This window comes from Bombina bombina, chromosome 9, assembly GCF_027579735.1.
Source record: "Bombina bombina isolate aBomBom1 chromosome 9, aBomBom1.pri, whole genome shotgun sequence".
Lineage (NCBI taxonomy): Eukaryota > Metazoa > Chordata > Amphibia > Anura > Bombinatoridae > Bombina > Bombina bombina.
Genome location: NC_069507.1, coordinates 270503393 through 270522377, shown reverse-complemented (window position 1 = coordinate 270522377; position 18985 = coordinate 270503393). Strand labels below are relative to the sequence as shown.

The following is an 18985-nucleotide window of genomic DNA, read 5'->3' as shown; positions in this document are numbered from 1 at the left end:
TCTAAAGGATGCATAACTTCATGTTCCTATCCACAGAGATCATCACAAGTTCCTGAGGTTTGCCTTTCTGGACAAACATTTTCTGTTCGTGGCCCTTCCTTTCGGTCTGGCCACGGCACCCAGAATTTTCACAAAGGTTCTGGGGTCTCTGCTGGCGGTTCTCAGACCGTGGGGCATTGCAGTGGCGCCTTATCTGGACGATATTCTGATCCAGGCGTCGTCTTATCAACTGGCAAAGTCTCATACCGAAATTGTTTTGTCTTTTTTGAGGACTCACGGGTGGAAGCTAAATCTGGAAAAGAGTTCGCTAGTTCCACAAACAAGGGTTCCTTTCTTGGGAACTCTAATCGACTCTCTGTCCATGAAGATATTTTTGACGGACGTCAGAAAGTTAAAGATTCTGAATACCTGCCGATCCCTTCAGTCCAATCCTCGGCCTTCAGTGGCTCAGTGCATGGAGGCCATTGGATTGATGGTAGTGGCAATGGACATCATTCCGTTTGCTCGTTTTCATCCCTGACCTCTACAACTGAGCATGCTCAGACAATGGAATGGAGATTATGCAAGTTTTTCTCCTCAAATAGATCTAGATCAGGAGACAAGGGACTCTCTTCTATGGTGGTTGTTGCCGGATCATCTGTCCCAAGGGACATGCTTCCGCAGACCCTCGTGGGTGGTAGTGACAACAGACGCCAGCCTGATAGGATGGGGAGCAGTCTGGAACTCACTGAGGGCTCAAGGTGTGTGGACTCAATCGGAGTCTCTACTTCCCATCAATATCCTAGAGTTGAGAGCAATATTCAATGCGCTTCAGGCTTGGCCTCAGTTGGCTTCGGCCAAATTCATCAGATTCCAGTCGGAAAACATCACGACTGTAGCTTACATCAATCATCAGGGAGGAACAAGGAGTTCCTTAGCGATGACAGAAGTAGCCAAGATAATTCAGTAGGTGGAGGCTCACTCTTGTTATCTGTCAGCAATTTACATCCCAGGAGTGGAAAACTGGGAAGCGGATTTTCTGAGCAGGAAGACTTTTTATCCGGGGGAATGGGAACTCCATCCGGAGGTATTTGCCAACCTGATTCTCAAGTGGGGCAGGCCGGAGTTGGATCTTATGGCATCTCGTCAGAATGCCAAGCTTCCGAGATACGGGTCCAGGTCCAGGGATCCCAAGCCGAACTGATAGACCTTGGCAGTGCCTTGGTCGTTCGGCCTAGCTTATGTGTTCCCTCTCCTTCCCCGAGTGATTGCTCAAATCAAGCAGGAGAGGGCTTTGGTGATCCTCATTGCTCTGGCGTGGCCTTGCAGGACTTGGTATGCCGATCTGGAGGACATGTCATCTCATCACTGTGGATGCTTCCATTAAGGAAAGACCTTCTAATTCAGGGACCCTTCCATCATCCGAATCTAGTTTCTCTGCAGCTAACTGCTTGGAGATTGAACACTTGATTTTATCTAAGCGGGGTTCTCTGATTCGGTCATTGATACTTTGATTCAGGCACGTAAGCCTGTTACTAGAAAGATTTACCATAAGATATGGCGTAAATATCTTTATTGGTGCAAATCCAAGGGCTACTCATGGTGTAGGGTTAGGATTCCCAGGATTTTGTCTTTTCTCCAAGAAGGATTGGAGAAAGGGTTGTCAGCGAGTTCCTTAAAGGGACAGATTTCTGCTTTGTCTATTTTGTTACACAAACATCTGGCAGATGTTCAGGATGTGCAATCCTTTTGTCAGGCTCTGACTAGAATCAGGCCTGTGTTTAGACCAATTGCTCCTCCTTGGAGTTTGAATTTAGTTCTTAATGTTCTTCAAGGGGTTCCGTTTGACCCTATGCATTCCATAGATATTAAGTTATTATCTTGGAAAGTTTTATTTTTGGTTGCTATTTCTTCTGCTCACAGAGTTTCTGAGCTTTCAGCATTACAATGTGATTCTCCTTATCTTATTTTTCAATCTGATAAGGTAGTGTTGCGTACCAAACCTGGTTTTCTTCCTAATCCTGCTTCTAAGAAGGAGCGTCTGTTACATAATTTGGACGTGGTCCGTGCCTTGAAGTTTTACTTACAGGCAACTAAGGATTTTTGTCAATCTTCTTCCCTGTTTGTTGTGTTTTCTGGGAAGCGTATGGGTCAGAAAGCTACGGGTACCTCTTTCTTTTTGGCTGAAGAGTATCATCCGTTTTGCATATGAGACTGCTGGACAACAGCCTCCTGATCGAATTACGGCTCATTCCACTAGGGCTATGTCTTCCTCATGGGCATTCAAAAATGATGCTTCTGTTGAACAGATTTGCAAAGCTGCAACTTGGTCTTCTCTTCACACTTTTTTTCCAAATTTTCCAAATTTGATACTTTTGCTTCGTCAGAGGCTGTTTTTGGGAGAAAAGTTCTTCAAGCAGTGGTTCCTTCCGTTTAGGTCCCTGTCTTGTCCCTCCCTTTCATCCGTGTCCTATAGCTTTGGTATTGTATCCCATAAGTAAGGATGAAATCCGTGGACTCATCATATCTTGTAAAAGAAAATGAAATTTATGCTTACCTGATAAATTTGTTTCTTTTACGATACGATGAGTCCACGGCCCACCCTGTTTTTGTATGACAGGTCTTTTATTTTGTTAAACTTCAGTCACCCCTGCACGTTGGCTTTTCCTTTCTCTTCCTAGCTTCGGTCGAATGACTGGTGTGGGAGGGAAGGGAGGAGCTATATATACAGCTCTGCTGTGGTGCTCTTTGCCTCCTCCTGCTGACCAGGAGGTGATATCCCATAAGTAAAGATGAAATCCGTTGACTCATTGTATCGTAAAAGAAACACATTTCATTTTTCATTGCAATTCTTAAAACTTAGCACTTAAGAGGTAAGGGGTTGTGTATCTGATTAATGTCAACACTGTATGTTTATTTTAGAACATTTTGCTGTTAAGAAGAGTCATGTAATCTCTGCAGACACAAATTCACACTTTTGAGAACTGCAAAACCAAGAATCTGTGATATCTTCTAGATTGAAAAATTGTCCAAAATAATCTTATAGAAACCTCTGGGAGATCATAAAAACATGTAAACAATATACAGCCTCATGTGAAAAACTAATCCTCCTTCCAAGATTCCAATAACCTTTGCACTATAATGTATCATACATAGAAAACTGTCTTTAGTGTAAGGAAATTGTGTGTGAGCAGAGCAGGTTGAGCTACCAGTACTGTGCACGTATAAAGATGTGTGTGAGCAGGTTGTGCTACCAGTACTGTGCACGTATATAGATGTGTGTGAGCAGGTTGTGCTACCAGTACTGTGCACGTATAAAGATGTGTGTGAGCAGGTTGTGCTACCAGTACTGTGCACGTATAAAGATGTGTGTGAGCAGGTTGTGCTACCAGTACTGTGCACGTATAAAGATGTGTGTGAGCAGGTTGTGCTACCAGTACTGTGCACGTATAAAGATGTGTGTGAGCAGGTTGTGCTACCAGTACTGTGCATGTATAAAGATGTGTGTGAGCAGGTTGTGCTACCAGTACTGTGCACGTATATAGATGTGTGTGAGCAGGTTGTGCTACCAGTACTGTGCACGTATAAAGATGTATGTGAGCAGGTTGTGCTACCAGTACTGTGCATGTATAAAGATGTGTGTGAGCAGGTTGTGCTACCAGCACTGTGCATGTATATAGATGCGTGTGAGCAGGTTGTGCTATTAGTACTGTGCACGTATAAAGATGTGTGTGAGCAGGTTGTGCTACCAGTACTGTGCACGTATAAAGATGTATGTGAGCAGGTTGTGCTACCAGTACTGTGCATGTATATAGATGCGTGTGAGCAGGTTGTGCTATTAGTACTGTGCACGTATAAAGATGTGTGTGAGCAGGTTGTGCTACCAGCACTGTGCATGTATATAGATGCGTGTGAGCAGGTTGTGCTATTAGTACTGTGCACGTATAAAGATGTGTGTGAGCAGGTTGTGCTACCAGTACTGTGCACGTATAAAGATGTATGTGAGCAGGTTGTGCTACCAGTACTGTGCACGTATTAAGATGTATGTGAGCAGGTTGTGCTACCAGTACTGTGCATGTATAAAGATGTGTGTGAGCAGGTTGTGCTACCAGCACTGTGCATGTATATAGATGCGTGTGAGCAGGTTGTGCTATTAGTACTGTGCACGTATAAAGATGTGTGTGAGCAGGTTGTGCTACCAGTACTGTGCACGTATAAAGATGTGTGTGAGCAGGTTGTGCTTCCAGTACTGTGCATGTATATAGATATGTGTGAGCAGGTTGTGCTACCAGTACTGTGCACGTATAAAGATGTGTGTGAGCAGGTTGTGCTACCAGTACTGTGCATGTATATAGATATGTGTGAGCAGGTCGTGCTACCAGTACTGTGCACGTATAAAGATGTGTGTGAGCAGGTTGTGCTACCAGTACTGTGCACGTATATAGATGTGTGTGAGCAGGTTGTGCTACCAGTACTGTGCACGTATAAAGATGTGTGTGAGCAGGTTGTGCTACCAGTACTGTGCATGTATATAGATGTGTGAGCAGGTTGTGCTACCAGTACTGTGCACGTATAAAGATATGTGTGAGCAGGTTGTGCTACCAGTACTGTGCATGTATATAGATGTGTGAGCAGGTTGTGCTACCAGTACTGTGCACGTATAAAGATGTGTGTGAGCAGGTTGTGCTACCAGTACTGTGCACGTATATAGATGTGTGTGAGCAGGTTGTGCTACCAGTACTGTGCACGTATAAAGATGTGTGTGAGCAGGTTGTGCTACCAGTACTGTGCGCGTATAAAGATGTGTGTGAGCAGGTTGTGCTACCAGTATTGTGCGCGTATAAAGATGTGTGTGAGCAGGTTGTGCTACCAGTACTGTGCGCGTATAAAGATGTGTGTGAGCAGGTTGTGCTACCAGTACTGTGCACGTATATAGATGTGTGTGAGCAGGTTGTGCTACCAGTACTGTGCATGTATAAAGATGTGTGTGAGCAGGTTGTGCTACCAGCACTGTGCATGTATATAGATGTGTGTGAGCAGGTTGTGCTACCAGTACTGTGCACGTATAAAGATGTGTGTGAGCAGGTTGTGCTACCAGTACTGTGCACGTATATAGATGTATGTGAGCAGGTTGTGCTACCAGTACTGTGCACGTATAAAGATGTGTGTGAGCAGGTTGTGCTACCAGTACTGTGCACGTATAAAGATGTGTGCGAGCAGGTTGTGCTACCAGTACTGTGCGCGTATAAAGATGTGTGTGAGCAGGTTGTGCTTTCTGTACCATGTCATATGCAGGCGTGTGATACACTTGCATGCGCTGTTTTGAAAATGAATACAAATTTTGCAATGGGCTCTTATTTAAATATCTTGTATGTGGTTAAACAAGTTTTTTGTTCTAGATTTGCACAGCGCTTTAACTGGGCTTTATAATGAAGCTGATCTGTGCAGCTAACTCCATGTCCCTATTAGCATGGTTTGTTTGCTGTCAGCAGCATCAGTTCTGGTGAAATTTTGCACTTTTTTCCCACATGGGTTCAGGAGATGACTTGGGTCCCATATTCAGCTGCTTGAGATCTTTTATACTTCTTAACCCTCAGACAGACTGTGAGCTTAACCTGCTGGTTACATTGTACTCCGTATCACTAAGCACCTGCTGGTTACATTGTACTCCGTATCACTAAGCACCTGCTGGTTACATTGTACCCCGTATCACTAAGCACCTGCTGGTTACATTGTACCCCGTATCACTAAGCACCTGCTGGTTACATTGTACCCCGTATCACTAAGCACCTGCTGGTTACATTGTACCCCGTATCACTAAGCACCTGCTGGTTACATTGTACTCCGTATCACTAAGCACCTGCTGGTTACATTGTACTCCGTATCACTAAGCACCTGCTGGTTACATTGTACCCCGTATCACTAAGCACCTGCTGGTTACATTGTACCCCGTATCACTAAGCACCTGCTGGTTACATTGTACCCCGTATCACTAAGCACCTGCTGGTTACATTGTACCCCGTATCACTAAGCACCTGCTGGTTACATTGTACCCCGTATCACTAAGCACCTGCTGGTTACATTGTACCCCGTATCACTAAGCACCTGCTGGTTACATTGTACCCCGTATCACTAAGCACCTGCTGGTTACATTGTACCCCGTATCACTAAGCACCTGCTGGTTACATTGTACCCCGTATCACTAAGCACCTGCTGGTTACATTGTACCCCGTATCACTAAGCACCTGCTGGTTACATTGTACCCCGTATCACTAAGCACCTGCTGGTTACATTGTACCCCGTATCACTAAGCACCTGCTGGTTACATTGTACCCCGTATCACTAAGCACCTGCTGGTTACATTGTACCCCGTATCACCTAAGCCCCTGCTGGTTACATTGTACCCCGTATCACCTAAGCCCCTGCTGGTTACATTGTACCCCGTATCACCTAAGCCCCTGCTGGTTACATTGTACCCCGTATCACCTAAGCACCTGCTGGTTACATTGTACCCTGTATCACCTAAGCACCTGCTGGTTACATTGTACCCTGTATCACCTAAGCACCTGCTGGTTACATTGTACCCCGTATCACTAAGCACCTGCTGGTTACATTGTACCCCGTATCACTAAGCACCTGCTGGTTACATTGTACCCCGTATCACTAAGCAGCGGAGCATATAATACACAATTCAGTCACAGTGGGAGTCGTGCACCGGATAAAACTTATTTCTCTCTTTCTTGTAGGACGATTTCACCATCATCCGTGAGGAGAGAAACAAAACCAAGGAGTGTTTCTACCTATTTGAGTTGAGCAGCAGTGTGGCCTGTCCGCCAGAAGAGAGTCACCTCAGTGTTGGATCCATCCTGCTCATTGTGTGAGTTGTGTGGGCATACAGCGGGTATCTAATGATGTTGTAGGGCGATACAGTGCACACTGATTGGCTTGTTACAAGGACTGATAGAAGACGGTGTGCAGTGAAAGTTATAGGGAGGGTTATGTGGTGAAATAGGAGTTAGGGAGGGTTATATGGTGCAGTAGGAGGAGTTATAGGAGGAGTTATAGCGAGGGTTATATGGTGCAATAGGAGGAGTTATAGGGAGCAGTTATATGGTACAATAGGAGGAGTTATAGGGAGGGTTATATGGTGCAATAGGAGTTATAGGGAGGGGTATATGGTGCAATAGGAGTTATAGGGAGGGTTATGTGGTGAAATAGGAGTTAGGGAGGGTTATATGGTGCAGTAGGAGGAGTTATAGGAGGAGTTATAGCGAGGGTTATATGGTGCAATAGGAGGAGTTATAGGGAGGGTTATATGGTGCAATAGGAGGAGTTATAGGGAGGGTTATATGGTGCAATAGGAGGAGTTATAGCGAGGGTTATATGGTGCAATAGGAGGAGTTATAGGGAGGGTTATATGGTGCAGTAGGAGGAGTTATAGGGAGGGTTATATGGTGCAACAGGAGGAGTTATAGGGAGGGTTATATGGTGCAGTAGGAGGAGTTATAGGGAGGGGTATATGGTACAATAGGAGGAGTTATAGGGAGGGTTATATGGTACAATAGGAGGAGTTATAGGGAGGGTTATGTGGTGAAATAGGAGTTAGGGAGGGTTATATGGTGCAGTAGGAGGAGTTATAGGGAGGGTTATATGGTGCAATAGGAGGAGTTATAGGGAGGGTTATATGGTACAATAGGAGGAGTTATAGGGAGGGTTATATGGTACAATATGAGGAGTTATAGGGAGGGTTATATGGTACAATATGAGGAGTTATAGGGAGGGTTATATGATGCAATAGGAGGAGTTATAGGGAGGGTTATATAATGCAATAGGAGGAGTTATTGGGAGGGTTATATGGTACAAAAGGAGGAGTTATAGGGAGGGTTATATGGTACAATAGGAGGAGTTATAGGGAGGGTTATATGGTGCAATAGGAGGAGTTATAGGGAGGGTTATATGGTGCAGTAGGAGGAGTTATAGGGAGGGTTATATAATGCAATAGGAGGAGTTATTGGGAGGGTTATATGGTACAAAAGGAGGAGTTATAGGGAGGGTTATATGGTGCAATAGGAGGAGTTATAGGGAGGGTTATATGGCACAATAGGAGGAGTTATAGAGAGGGTTATATGGTACAAAAGGAGGAGTTATAGGGAGGGTTATATGGTGCAATAGGAGGAGTTATATGGAGGGTTATATGGTGCAATAGGAGGAGTTATAGGGAGGGTTATATGGTACAATAGGAGGAGTTATAGGGAGGGTTATATGGTGCAGTAGGAGGAGTTATAGGGAGGGTTATATAATGCAATAGGAGGAGTTATTGGGAGGGTTATATGGTACAAAAGGAGGAGTTATAGGGAGGGTTATATGGTACAAAAGGAGGAGTTATAGGGAGGGTTATATGGTGCAATAGGAGGAGTTATAGGGAGGGTTATATGGTGCAGTAGGAGGAGTTATAGGGAGGGTTATAAGGTGCAATAGGAGGAGTTATAGGGAGGGTTATAAGGTGCAATAGGAGGAGTTATAGGGAGGGTTATATGGTGCAATAGGAGGAGTTATAGGGAGGGTTATATGGTACAAAAGGAGGAGTTATAGGGAGGGTTATATGGTGCAATAGGAGGAGTTATAGGGAGGGTTATATGGTGCAATAGGAGGAGTTATAGGGAGGGTTATATGGTGCAATAGGAGGAGTTATAGGGAGGGTTATATGGTGCAATAGGAGGAGTTATAGGGAGGGTTATATGGTGCAATAGGAGGAGTTATAGGGAGGGTTATAAGGTGCAATAGGAGGAGTTATAGGGAGGGTTATATGGTACAAAAGGAGGAGTTATAGGGAGGGTTATATGGTACAAAAGGAGGAGTTATAGGGAGGGCTATATGGTACAATAGGAGGAGTTATAGGGAGGGTTATATGGTGCAATAGGAGGAGTTATAGGGAGGGTTATGTGGTGAAATAGGAGTTAGGGAGGGTTATATGGTGCAGTAGGAGGAGTTATAGGGAGGGTTATATGGTGCAATAGGATGAGTTATAGGGAGGGTTATATGGTACAATAGGAGGAGTTATAGGGAGGGTTATATGGTGCAATAGGAGGAGTTATAGGGAGGGTTATATGGTGCAATAGGAGGAGTTATAGGGAGGGTTATACGGTGCAATAGGAGGAGTTATAGGGAGGGTTATATGGTGCAATAGGAGTTATAGGGAGGGTTATATGGTACAATATGAGGAGTTATAGGGAGGGTTATATGGTGCAATAGGAGGAGTTATAGGGAGGGTTATGTGGTGAAATAGGAGTTAGGGAGGGTTATATGGTGCAGTAGGAGGAGTTATAGGGAGGGTTATATAATGCAATAGGAGGAGTTATAGGGAGGGTTATATGGTGCAATAGGAGGAGTTATAGGGAGGGTTATATGGTGCAATAGGAGGAGTTATAGGGAGGGTTATATGGTGCAATAGGAGGAGTTATAGGGAGGGTTATGTGGTGAAATAGGAGTTAGGGAGGGTTATATGGTGCAGTAGGAGGAGTTATAGGGAGGGTTATATAATGCAATAGGAGGAGTTATAGGGAGGGTTATATGGTGCAATAGGAGGAGTTATAGGGAGGGTTATACGGTGCAATAGGAGGAGTTATAGGGAGGGTTATATGGTGCAATAGGAGTTATAGGGAGGGTTATATGGTACAATATGAGGAGTTATAGGGAGGGTTATATGGTGCAATAGGAGGAGTTATAGGGAGGGTTATATGGTGCAATAGGAGTTATAGGGAGGGTTATATGGTACAATATGAGGAGTTATAGGGAGGGTTATATGGTGCAATAGGAGGAGTTATAGGGAGGGTTATACGGTGCAATAGGAGGAGTTATAGGGAGGGTTATATGGTGCAATAGGAGGAGTTATAGGGAGGGTTATATGGTGCAATAGGAGGAGGTATAGGGAGGGTTATGTGATGCAATAGGAGGAGTTATAGGGAGGGTTATATGGTGCAATAGGAGGAGTTATAGGGAGGGTTATATGGTGCAATAGGAGGAGTTATAGGGAGGGTTATATGGTGCAATAGGAGGAGTTATAGGGAGGGTTATATGGTGCAATAGGAGGAGTTATAGGGAGGGTTATGTGGTGCAATATGAGGAGTTATAGGGAGGGTTATGTGGTGCAATAGGAGGAGTTATAGGGAGGGTTATATGGTGCAATAGGAGGAGTTATAGGGAGGGTTATGTGGTACAATAGGATGAGCTATAGGGAGGGTTATATGGTACAAAAGGAGGAGTTATAGGGAGGGTTATATGGTGCAATAGGAGGAGTTATAGGGAAGGTTATATGGTACAATAGGAGGAGTTATAGGGAGGGTTATATGGTACAAAAGGAGGAGTTATAGGGAGGGTTATATGGTGCAATAGGAGGAGTTATAGGGAGGGTTATATGGTACAATAGGAGGAGTTATAGGGAGGGTTATGTGGTGCAATAGGAGGAGTTATAGGAAGGGTTATGTGGTACAATAGGAGGAGTTATAGGGAGGGTTATATGGTGCAATAGGAGGAGTTATAGGGAGGGTGATATGGTGCAATAGGAGGAGTTATAGGGAAGGTGATATGGTGCAATAGGAGGAGTTATAGGGAGGGTTATATGGTGCAATAGGAGGAGTTATAGGGAGGGTTATATGGTGCAATAGGAGGAGTTATAGGGAGGGTTATATGGTGCAATAGGAGGAGTTATAGGGAGGGTTATGTGGAGCAATAGGAGGAGTTATAGGGAGGGTTATATGGTGCAATAGGAGGAGTTATAGGGAGGGTTATATGGTGCAATAGGAGGAGTTATAGGGAAGGTTATATGGTGCAATAGGAGGAGTTATAGGGAGGGTTATATGGTACAAAAGGAGGAGTTATAGGGAGGGTTATACGGTACAATAGGAGGAGTTATAGGGAGGGTTATATGGTACAATAGGAGGAGTTATAGGGAGGGTTATAAGGTGCAATAGGAGATATAGGGAGGGTTATATGGTGCAATAGGAGGAGTTATAGGGAGGGTTATATGGTACAATAGGAGGAGTTATAGGGAGGGTTATATGGTGCAATAGGAGGAGTTATAGGGAGGGTTATATGGTGCAATAGGAGGAGTTATAGGGAGGGTTATACGGTACAATAGGAGGAGTTATAGGGAGGGTTATACGGTGCAATAGGTGGAGTTATAGGGAGGGTTATATGGTGCAATAGGATGAGTTATAGGGAGGGTTATATGGTGCAATAGGATGAGTTATAGGGAGGGTTATATGGTACAATAGGAGGAGTTATACGGAGGGTTATATGGTACAATAGGAGGAGTTATAGGGAGGGGTATATGGTGCAATAGGAGGAGATATAGGGAGGGGTATATGGTGCAATAGGAGGAGTTATAGGGAGGGTTATATGGTGCAATAGGAGGAGTTATAGGGAGGGTTATATGGTGCAATAGGAGGAGTTGTAGGGAGGGTTATATGGTACAAAAGGAGGAGTTATAGGGAGGGTTATACGGTACAATAGGAGGAGTTATAGGGAGGGTTATATGGTGCAATAGGAGTTATAGGGAGGGTTATATGGTACAATAGGAGGAGTTATAGGGAGGGTTATATGGTGCAATAGGAGGAGTTATAGGGAGGGTTATATGGTACAAAAGGAGGAGTTATAGGGAGGGTTATACGGTACAATAGGAGGAGTTATAGGGAGGGTTATACGGTGCAATAGGAGGAGTTATAAGGAGGGTTATATGGTGCAATAGGATGAGTTATAGGGAGGGTTATATGGTACAATAGGAGGAGTTATAGGGAGGGTTATATGGTGCAATAGGAGGAGTTATAGGGAGGGGTATATGGTGCAATAGGAGGAGTTATAGGGAGGGGTATATGGTGCAATAGGAGGAGTTATAGGGAGGGTTATGTGGTGCAATAGGAGGAGTTATAGGGAGGGTTATATGGCACAAAAGGAGGAGTTATAGGGAGGGTTATGTGGTGAAAAGTAAATGTATGCTTACCTGATAAATTAATTTCTTCTACGATACGACGAGTCCACGGATTTCATCCTTACTTGTGGGATATTAACCTCCTGCTAACAGGAAGTGGCAAAGAGCACCACAGCAGAGCTGTATATATAGCTCCTCCCTTCCCTCCACCCCCAGTCATTCGACCGAAGGTTTAGGAATAGAAAGGAAAAGCTAAAAGGTGAAGAGGTGACTGAAGTTATACAAAATAAAATCTAAATCTGTCTGAAAATGACAGGGAGGGCCGTGGACTCGTCGTATCGTAGAAGAAATTAATTTCTCCTGTTAAGTGTAGTCAGTCCACGGGTCATCCATTACTTATGGGATTATATCTCCTCCCTAACAGGAAGTGCAAGAGGATCACCCAAGCAGAGCTGCTATATAGCTCCTCCCCTCTACGTCATACCCAGTCATTCTCTTGCACCTAACTAATAGATAGGACGTGTGAGAGGACTGTGGTTGTTAAACTTTTGATTGAAGAAATAAAAACTAAGTTTGTTATTTTAAACAGCACCGGAGTGTGTTGTTTTTTCTCAGGCAGCATTAGAAGAAGAATCTACCTGAGTTTGTCTATGATCTTAGCGGTCGTAACTAAGATCCATTTGCTGTTCTCGGCCATTCTGAGGAGTGAGGTAACTTCAGAACAGGGGACAGCAGGCAGGGTTCACCTGCAAGTTGGTATGTTGCAGTATATTATTTTCTAAGGAATGGAATTGACTGAGAAAATACTGCTAATACCGATGTAATGTAAGTGCAGCCTTAAATGCAGTAGTAGCGACTGGTATCAGGCTGATATGTATGTATGTATGTTTACACTGAGGTATTTCTAGGGAATGGAACTTCACTAAGAAAATACTGTATACATTTAACTTATATTTGAGCCTCCACTGCAGTGAAAGCGACTAGCAGCAGGCTTATTAATAATATTTCATAATTTTATTTTTAAAACGTTGACTGGCATGTTAATCGTTTTTCTCTGAGGTACTTGGTGATAAAACTTTTTGGGCATTATTTTTCCACATGGCTGTCGTTTATTTATGAATAAAATCAGTTTACTGAGCTTCCCCACTGTTGTAATATGAGTGGGAGGGGCCTATTTTGGCGCTTTATTGCGCAGTAAAAATTCAGTCACAGTCTTCCTATTTCTTCCTCCATGATCCAGGACGTCTCTACAGAGCCCAGGGGTCTCCAAAACTAGTTTTGAGGGAGGTAATCACTCACAGCAGACCTGTGAGACTGCTTTTGACTGTGATAAAAACGTTTATATTAATTTGTTATCCGTTTTTGGGTACTAAGGGGTTAATCACCCATTTGCTGGTGGGTGCAATCCTTTGCTAACTTAATGCATTTACTGTGAAAATTTGGTTGCTATAACTAATTTGGTTCATTGTTATTTCAACTGTGACAGTTTTTTTGTGCTTCTTAAAGGCACAGTAACGTTTTTTATATTGCTTGTAAATTTATTTGAAAAGTATTTTCCAAGCTTGCTAGTTTCATTGCTAGTTTGTTTAAACATGTCTGACACAGAGGAATCTCTTTGTGCAATATGTTTAAAGGCCAATGTGGAGCCCAATAGAAATTTGTGTACTAATTGCATTGATGCTACTTTAAATAAAAGCCAATCTGTACATGTAAAGAAAATTTCACCAGACAACGAGGGGGAAGTTATGCCGACTAACTCTCCTCACGTGTCAGTACCTTCGTCTCCCGCTCAGGAGGTGCGTGATATTGTGGCGCCAAGTACATCAGGGCGGCCCATACAAATCACTTTGCAAGACATGGCTAATGTTATGACTAAAGTATTATCTAAATTGCCAGAATTTAGGGGTAAACGCGACCACTCTGGGGTGAGAACAGAGTGCGCTGATAATAATAGAGCCATGTCTGACACTGCGTCACAATTTGCAGAACATGAGGACGGAGAGCTTCATTCTGTGGGTGCCGGATCTGATCCAAGTAAACTGGACTCAGACATTTCAAATTTTAAATTTAAGCTGGAGAACCTCCGTGTATTGCTAGGGGAGGTATTAGCGGCTCTGAATGATTGTAACACGGTTGCAATCCCAGAGAAAATATGTAGGCTGGATAAATATTTTGCGGTACCGACGTGTACTGACGTTTTTCCTATACCTAAAAGGCTTACAAAAATTGTTAACAAGGAGTGGGATAGACCCGGTGTGCCTTTTTCACCCCCTCCTATATTTAGAAAAATGTTTCCAATAGACGCCACCACACGGGACTTATGGCAGACGGTCCCTAAGGTGGAGGGAGCAGTTTCTACTCTGGCTAAGCGCACCACTATCCCGGTGGAGGATAGCTGTGCTTTTTCAGATCCAATGGATAAAAAGTTAGAGGGTTACCTTAAGAAAATGTTTGTTCAACAAGGTTTTATATTACAACCCCTTGCATGCATTGCGCCTGTCACGGCTGCGGCGGCATTCTGGTTTGAGTCTCTGGAAGAGACCATTAGCTCAGCTACATTGGATGAGATTACAGACAAGCTTAGAGTCCTTAAGCTAGCTAATTCATTTATTTCTGATGCCGTAGTACACTTAACTAAACTTACGGCTAAGAACTCCGGATTCGCCATTCAAGCGCGTAGAGCGCTGTGGCTTAAATCCTGGTCAGCTGATGTGACTTCTAAATCTAAATTGCTCAATATTCCTTTCAAAGGGCAGGCATTATTCAGGCCCGGTTTGAAAGAAATTATCGCTGACATTACTGGAGGTAAGGGCCATGCCCTGCCTCAAGACAGGGCCAAACCAAGGGCTAAACAGTCTAATTTTCGTGCCTTTCGTAACTTCAAGGCAGGAGCAGCATCAACTTCCTCCGCTCCAAGACAGGAAGGAACTGTTGCTCGCTACAGACAGGGCTGGAAACCTAACCAGTCCTGGAACAAGGGCAAGCAAGCCAGAAAACCTGCTGCTGCCCCTAAGACAGCATGAAGTGAGGGCCCCCGATCCGGAAACGGATCTAGTGGGGGGCAGACTTTCTCTCTTCGCCCAGGCTTAGGGAAGAGATGTCCAGGATCCCTGGGCGTTAGAGATCATATCTCAGGGATATCTTCTGGACTTCAAAGCTTCTCCTCCAAAAGGGAGATTTCATCTTTCAAGGTTGTCAGCAAACCAGATAAAGAAAGAGGCGTTTCTACGCTGTGTACAAGACCTTTTACTAATGGGAGTGATCCACCCAGTTCCGCGGTCGGAACACGGACAAGGGTTTTACTCAAATCTGTTTGTGGTTCCCAAAAAAGAGGGAACCTTCAGACCAATCTTGGACTTAAAAATCCTAAACAAATTCCTAAGAGTTCCATCGTTCAAAATGGAAACTATTCGGACAATCTTACCTATGATCCAAAAGGGTCAGTACATGACCACAGTGGATTTAAAGGATGCCTACCTTCACATACCGATTCACAAGGATCATTATCGGTACCTAAGGTTTGCCTTCCTAAACAGGCATTACCAGTTTGTAGCTCTTCCCTTCGGGTTAGCTACGGCTCCAAGAATCTTTACAAAGGTTCTGGGCTCTCTCCTGGCGGTACTAAGACCGCGAGGAATTTCGGTAGCTCCGTACCTAGACGACATTCTGATACAAGCGTCAAGTTTCCAGACTGCCAAGTCTCATAGAGAGTTAGTTCTGGCATTTCTAAGGTCGCATGGGTGGAAGGTGAACGTAGAAAAGAGTTCTCTATTGCCACTCACAAGAGTTCCCTTCTTGGGGACTCTTATAGATTCTGTGGAAATGAAAATTTACCTGACAGAGGACAGGTTAACAAAACTTCTAAATGCTTGCCGTGTCCTTCATTCCATTCAACACCCGTCAGTGGCTCAATGCATGGAGGTAATCGGCTTAATGGTAGCGGCAATGGACATAGTACCTTTTGCACGCCTGCATCTCAGACCACTACAATTGTGCATGCTAAGTCAGTGGAATGGGGATTACTCAGATTTATCCCCTATGCTGAATCTGGATCAAGAGACCAGAGATTCTCTTCTATGGTGGCTTTCTCGGCCACATCTGTCCAGGGGGATGCCCTTCAGCAGGCCAGATTGAAGCAAACACCTCCGGGTGGAGTTCCCACTCCCCCGGATGAAAATCTGACGACTTAGAAAATCTGCGTCCCAGTTTTCTACTCCTGGGATGTAGATTGCCGACAGATAACAAGAGTGGGCCTCCGCCCATCGGATTATTTTGGATTCTTCTATCATCGCTAAGGAACTCCTTGTTCCCCCCTGATGATTGATATAAGCCACAGTCGTGATATTGTCCGACTAGAATCTGATAAATTTGGCCGAAGCCAACTGAGGCCACGCCTGAAGCGCATTGAATATTGCTCTCAGTTCCAGAATATTGATTGGAAGTAGAGACTCCACCTGAGTCCAAACACCCTGAGCCTTCAGGGAATTCCAGACTGCACCCCAGCCCAGTAGACTGGCGTCCGTTGTCACTATCACCCACTAGGGTCTGTGGAAACACGTCCCCTGGGACAGATGATCCAGCGACAACCACCAAAGAAGAGAGTCTCTTGATCCAGATTTATCTGAGGAGATAAATTTGCATAGTCCCCATTCCACTGTCCGAGCATGCACAGCTGCAGTGGTCTGAGATGAAAGCGAGCAAACGGGATGATGTCCATTGCCGCTACTATTAATCCAATGATCTCCATACACTGAGCCACTGATGGCCGAGGAATGGACTGAAGTGCTCGGCAAGTATTTAGAATTTTTGATTTTCTGACCTCCGTCAGAAATATTTTAATGTCTACCGAGTCTATCAGTTCCCAAGAAGAGAACCCTTGTCCGTGTAACTACTGAACTTTTTTCTATGTTTACCTTCCAACCGTGAGTTCGTAGTGTGAGATTTTGTCAGATAAGATAATCAAAATATCGTCCAGATAAGGCGCCACTGCTATTCCCTGTGGTCTGAGAACCGCCAGAAGGGACCCTAGAACCTTTGTGAAGATCCTGGGTGCTGTGGCCAACCCGAAGGGAAGAGCCACGAACTGAAAATGTTTGTCCAGGAAAGCAAACCTTAGGAACTGATGATGATCCTTGTGAATAGGTATATGAAGATACGCATCCTTCAAGTCCATGGTAGTCATATATTGACCCTCCTGGATCATTGGTAAGATTGTTTGTATAGTCTCCATCTTGAACGATGGGACTCTGAGAAACTTATTTAGACACTTGAGATCTAAAATGGGTCTGAAAGTTCCCTCTTTTTTGGGAACCACAAAAAGATTTTAGTAAAACCCCTGTCCCAGTTTTGGAACGGGACAAATTACTCCAATGGTAGAGAGGTCTTTTACACAGCGTAAAAACGCCTCTCTTTCTCCAACATAGGTGTGTCCGGTCCACGGCGTCATCCTTACTTGTGGGATATTCTCTTCCCCAACAGGAAATGGCAAAGAGCCCAGCAAAGCTGGTCACATGATCCCTCCTAGGCTCCGCCTTCCCCAGTCATTCTCTTTGCCGTTGTACAGGCAACATCTCCACGGAGATGGCTTAGAGTTTTTTGGTGTTTAAATGTAGTTTTTATTCTTCAATCAAGAGTTTGTTATTTTAAAATAGTGCTGGTATGTGCTATTTACTCTGAAACAGGAAAGAGATGAAGATTTCTGTTTGTAAGAGGAAAATGATTTTAGCAACCGTTACTAAAATCGATGGCTGTTTCCACACAGGACTGTTGAGAGGAATTAACTTCAGTTGGGGGAAACAGTGAGCAGACTTTTGCTGCTTGGGGTATGACACATTTCTAACAAGACTCAGTAATGCTGGAAGCTGTCATTTTCCCTATGGGAACCGGTAAGCCATTTTCTTAGTTTAAGTAAAAGAATAAAGGGCTTCATTAGGGCTTAAAAAACTGGTAGACATTTTTCTGGGCTAAAACGATTACTTTACTAAGTATATTTGGCAGATTATTACTTTTAATAGTTGTTAAATCTTGGGGATTGTTTTAATAAAAACGGCAGGCACTGTATTAGACACCTTTTTCACTGGGGGCCTTTTCTAGTCATAGACAGAGCCTCATTTTCGCGCCTCTAATGCGCAGTTGTTTTTGGAAAGCATGGCATGCAGATGCATGTGTGAGGAGCTAGGAACCACTGAAAAAGCTTATAGAAGGCATCATTTGGTATCGTATTCCCCTCTGGGCTTGGTTGGGTCTCAGCAAAGCAGATACCTGGGACTGTATAGGGGTTAAATGTAAAAACGGCTCCGGTTCCGTTATTTTAAGGGTTAAAGCTTTCAAATTTGGTGTGCAATACTTTTAAGGCTTTAAGTTACTGTGGTAAAATTTTGGTGAAATTTGAACAATTCCTTCATACTTTTTCACATATTCAGTAATAAAGTGTGTTCAGTTTGAAATTTAAAGGGACAGTAACGGTTTTATTGTAAAACGTTTTTTGTGCTTTGTTGACAAGTTTAAGCCTGTTTAACATGTCTGAACCATCAGATAACGATGTTCTATATGTATGAAAGCCAATGTGTCTCCCCATTTAAATATATGTGATATATTTGTGTCATAATGTCCAAACAAAGTAGGGATAATAATGCCATAGATATGATATTGCCCAAGATGATTCCTCTAATGAGGGGAGTAAGCATGGTACTGCATCATCCCCTTCTGTGTCTACACCAGTTTTGCCCACACAAGAGGCCCCTAGTACATCTAGTGCGCCAATACTTATTACCATACAACAATTAATGGCTGTAATGGATAATTCTATTGCATGCATTTTTTCCAAAATGCCTACTTATCAGAGAAAGCGTGATTGCTCTGTTTTAAACACTGAAGAGCAAGAGGACGCTGATGATATCTGTTCTGACATACCCTCACACCTATCTGAAGGGGCCAAGAGGGAGGTTTTGTCTGAGGGAGAAATTTCAGATTCAGGGAAAATTTCTCAACAAGCAGAACCTGATATTGTAACTTTTAAATTTAAATTTCAACATCTCCATGCACTACTTAAGGAGGTATTATCTACTCTGGATGATTGTG

General features: G+C 43.7%; 1 protein-coding gene across 2 annotated transcripts in view; it reads left to right on the top strand.

The window, feature by feature from the left end:
• Window positions 1–18985, top strand: part of M6PR (mannose-6-phosphate receptor, cation dependent) — a 146329-nt gene that overhangs the window by 41400 nt on the left and 85944 nt on the right. The window contains exon 5 of one of the 2 annotated variants that reach the window (XM_053692804.1): window positions 6726–6969. The exons of the other annotated variant lie outside the window; for it this stretch is intronic. Within the exon in view, the coding sequence (XP_053548779.1) occupies window positions 6726–6860 (135 nt within the window). The 3' untranslated portion in view covers window positions 6861–6969. Of the gene's footprint in view, window positions 1–6725; window positions 6970–18985 lie in introns of those variants that run through there. 2 annotated transcript variants of the gene reach the window in all.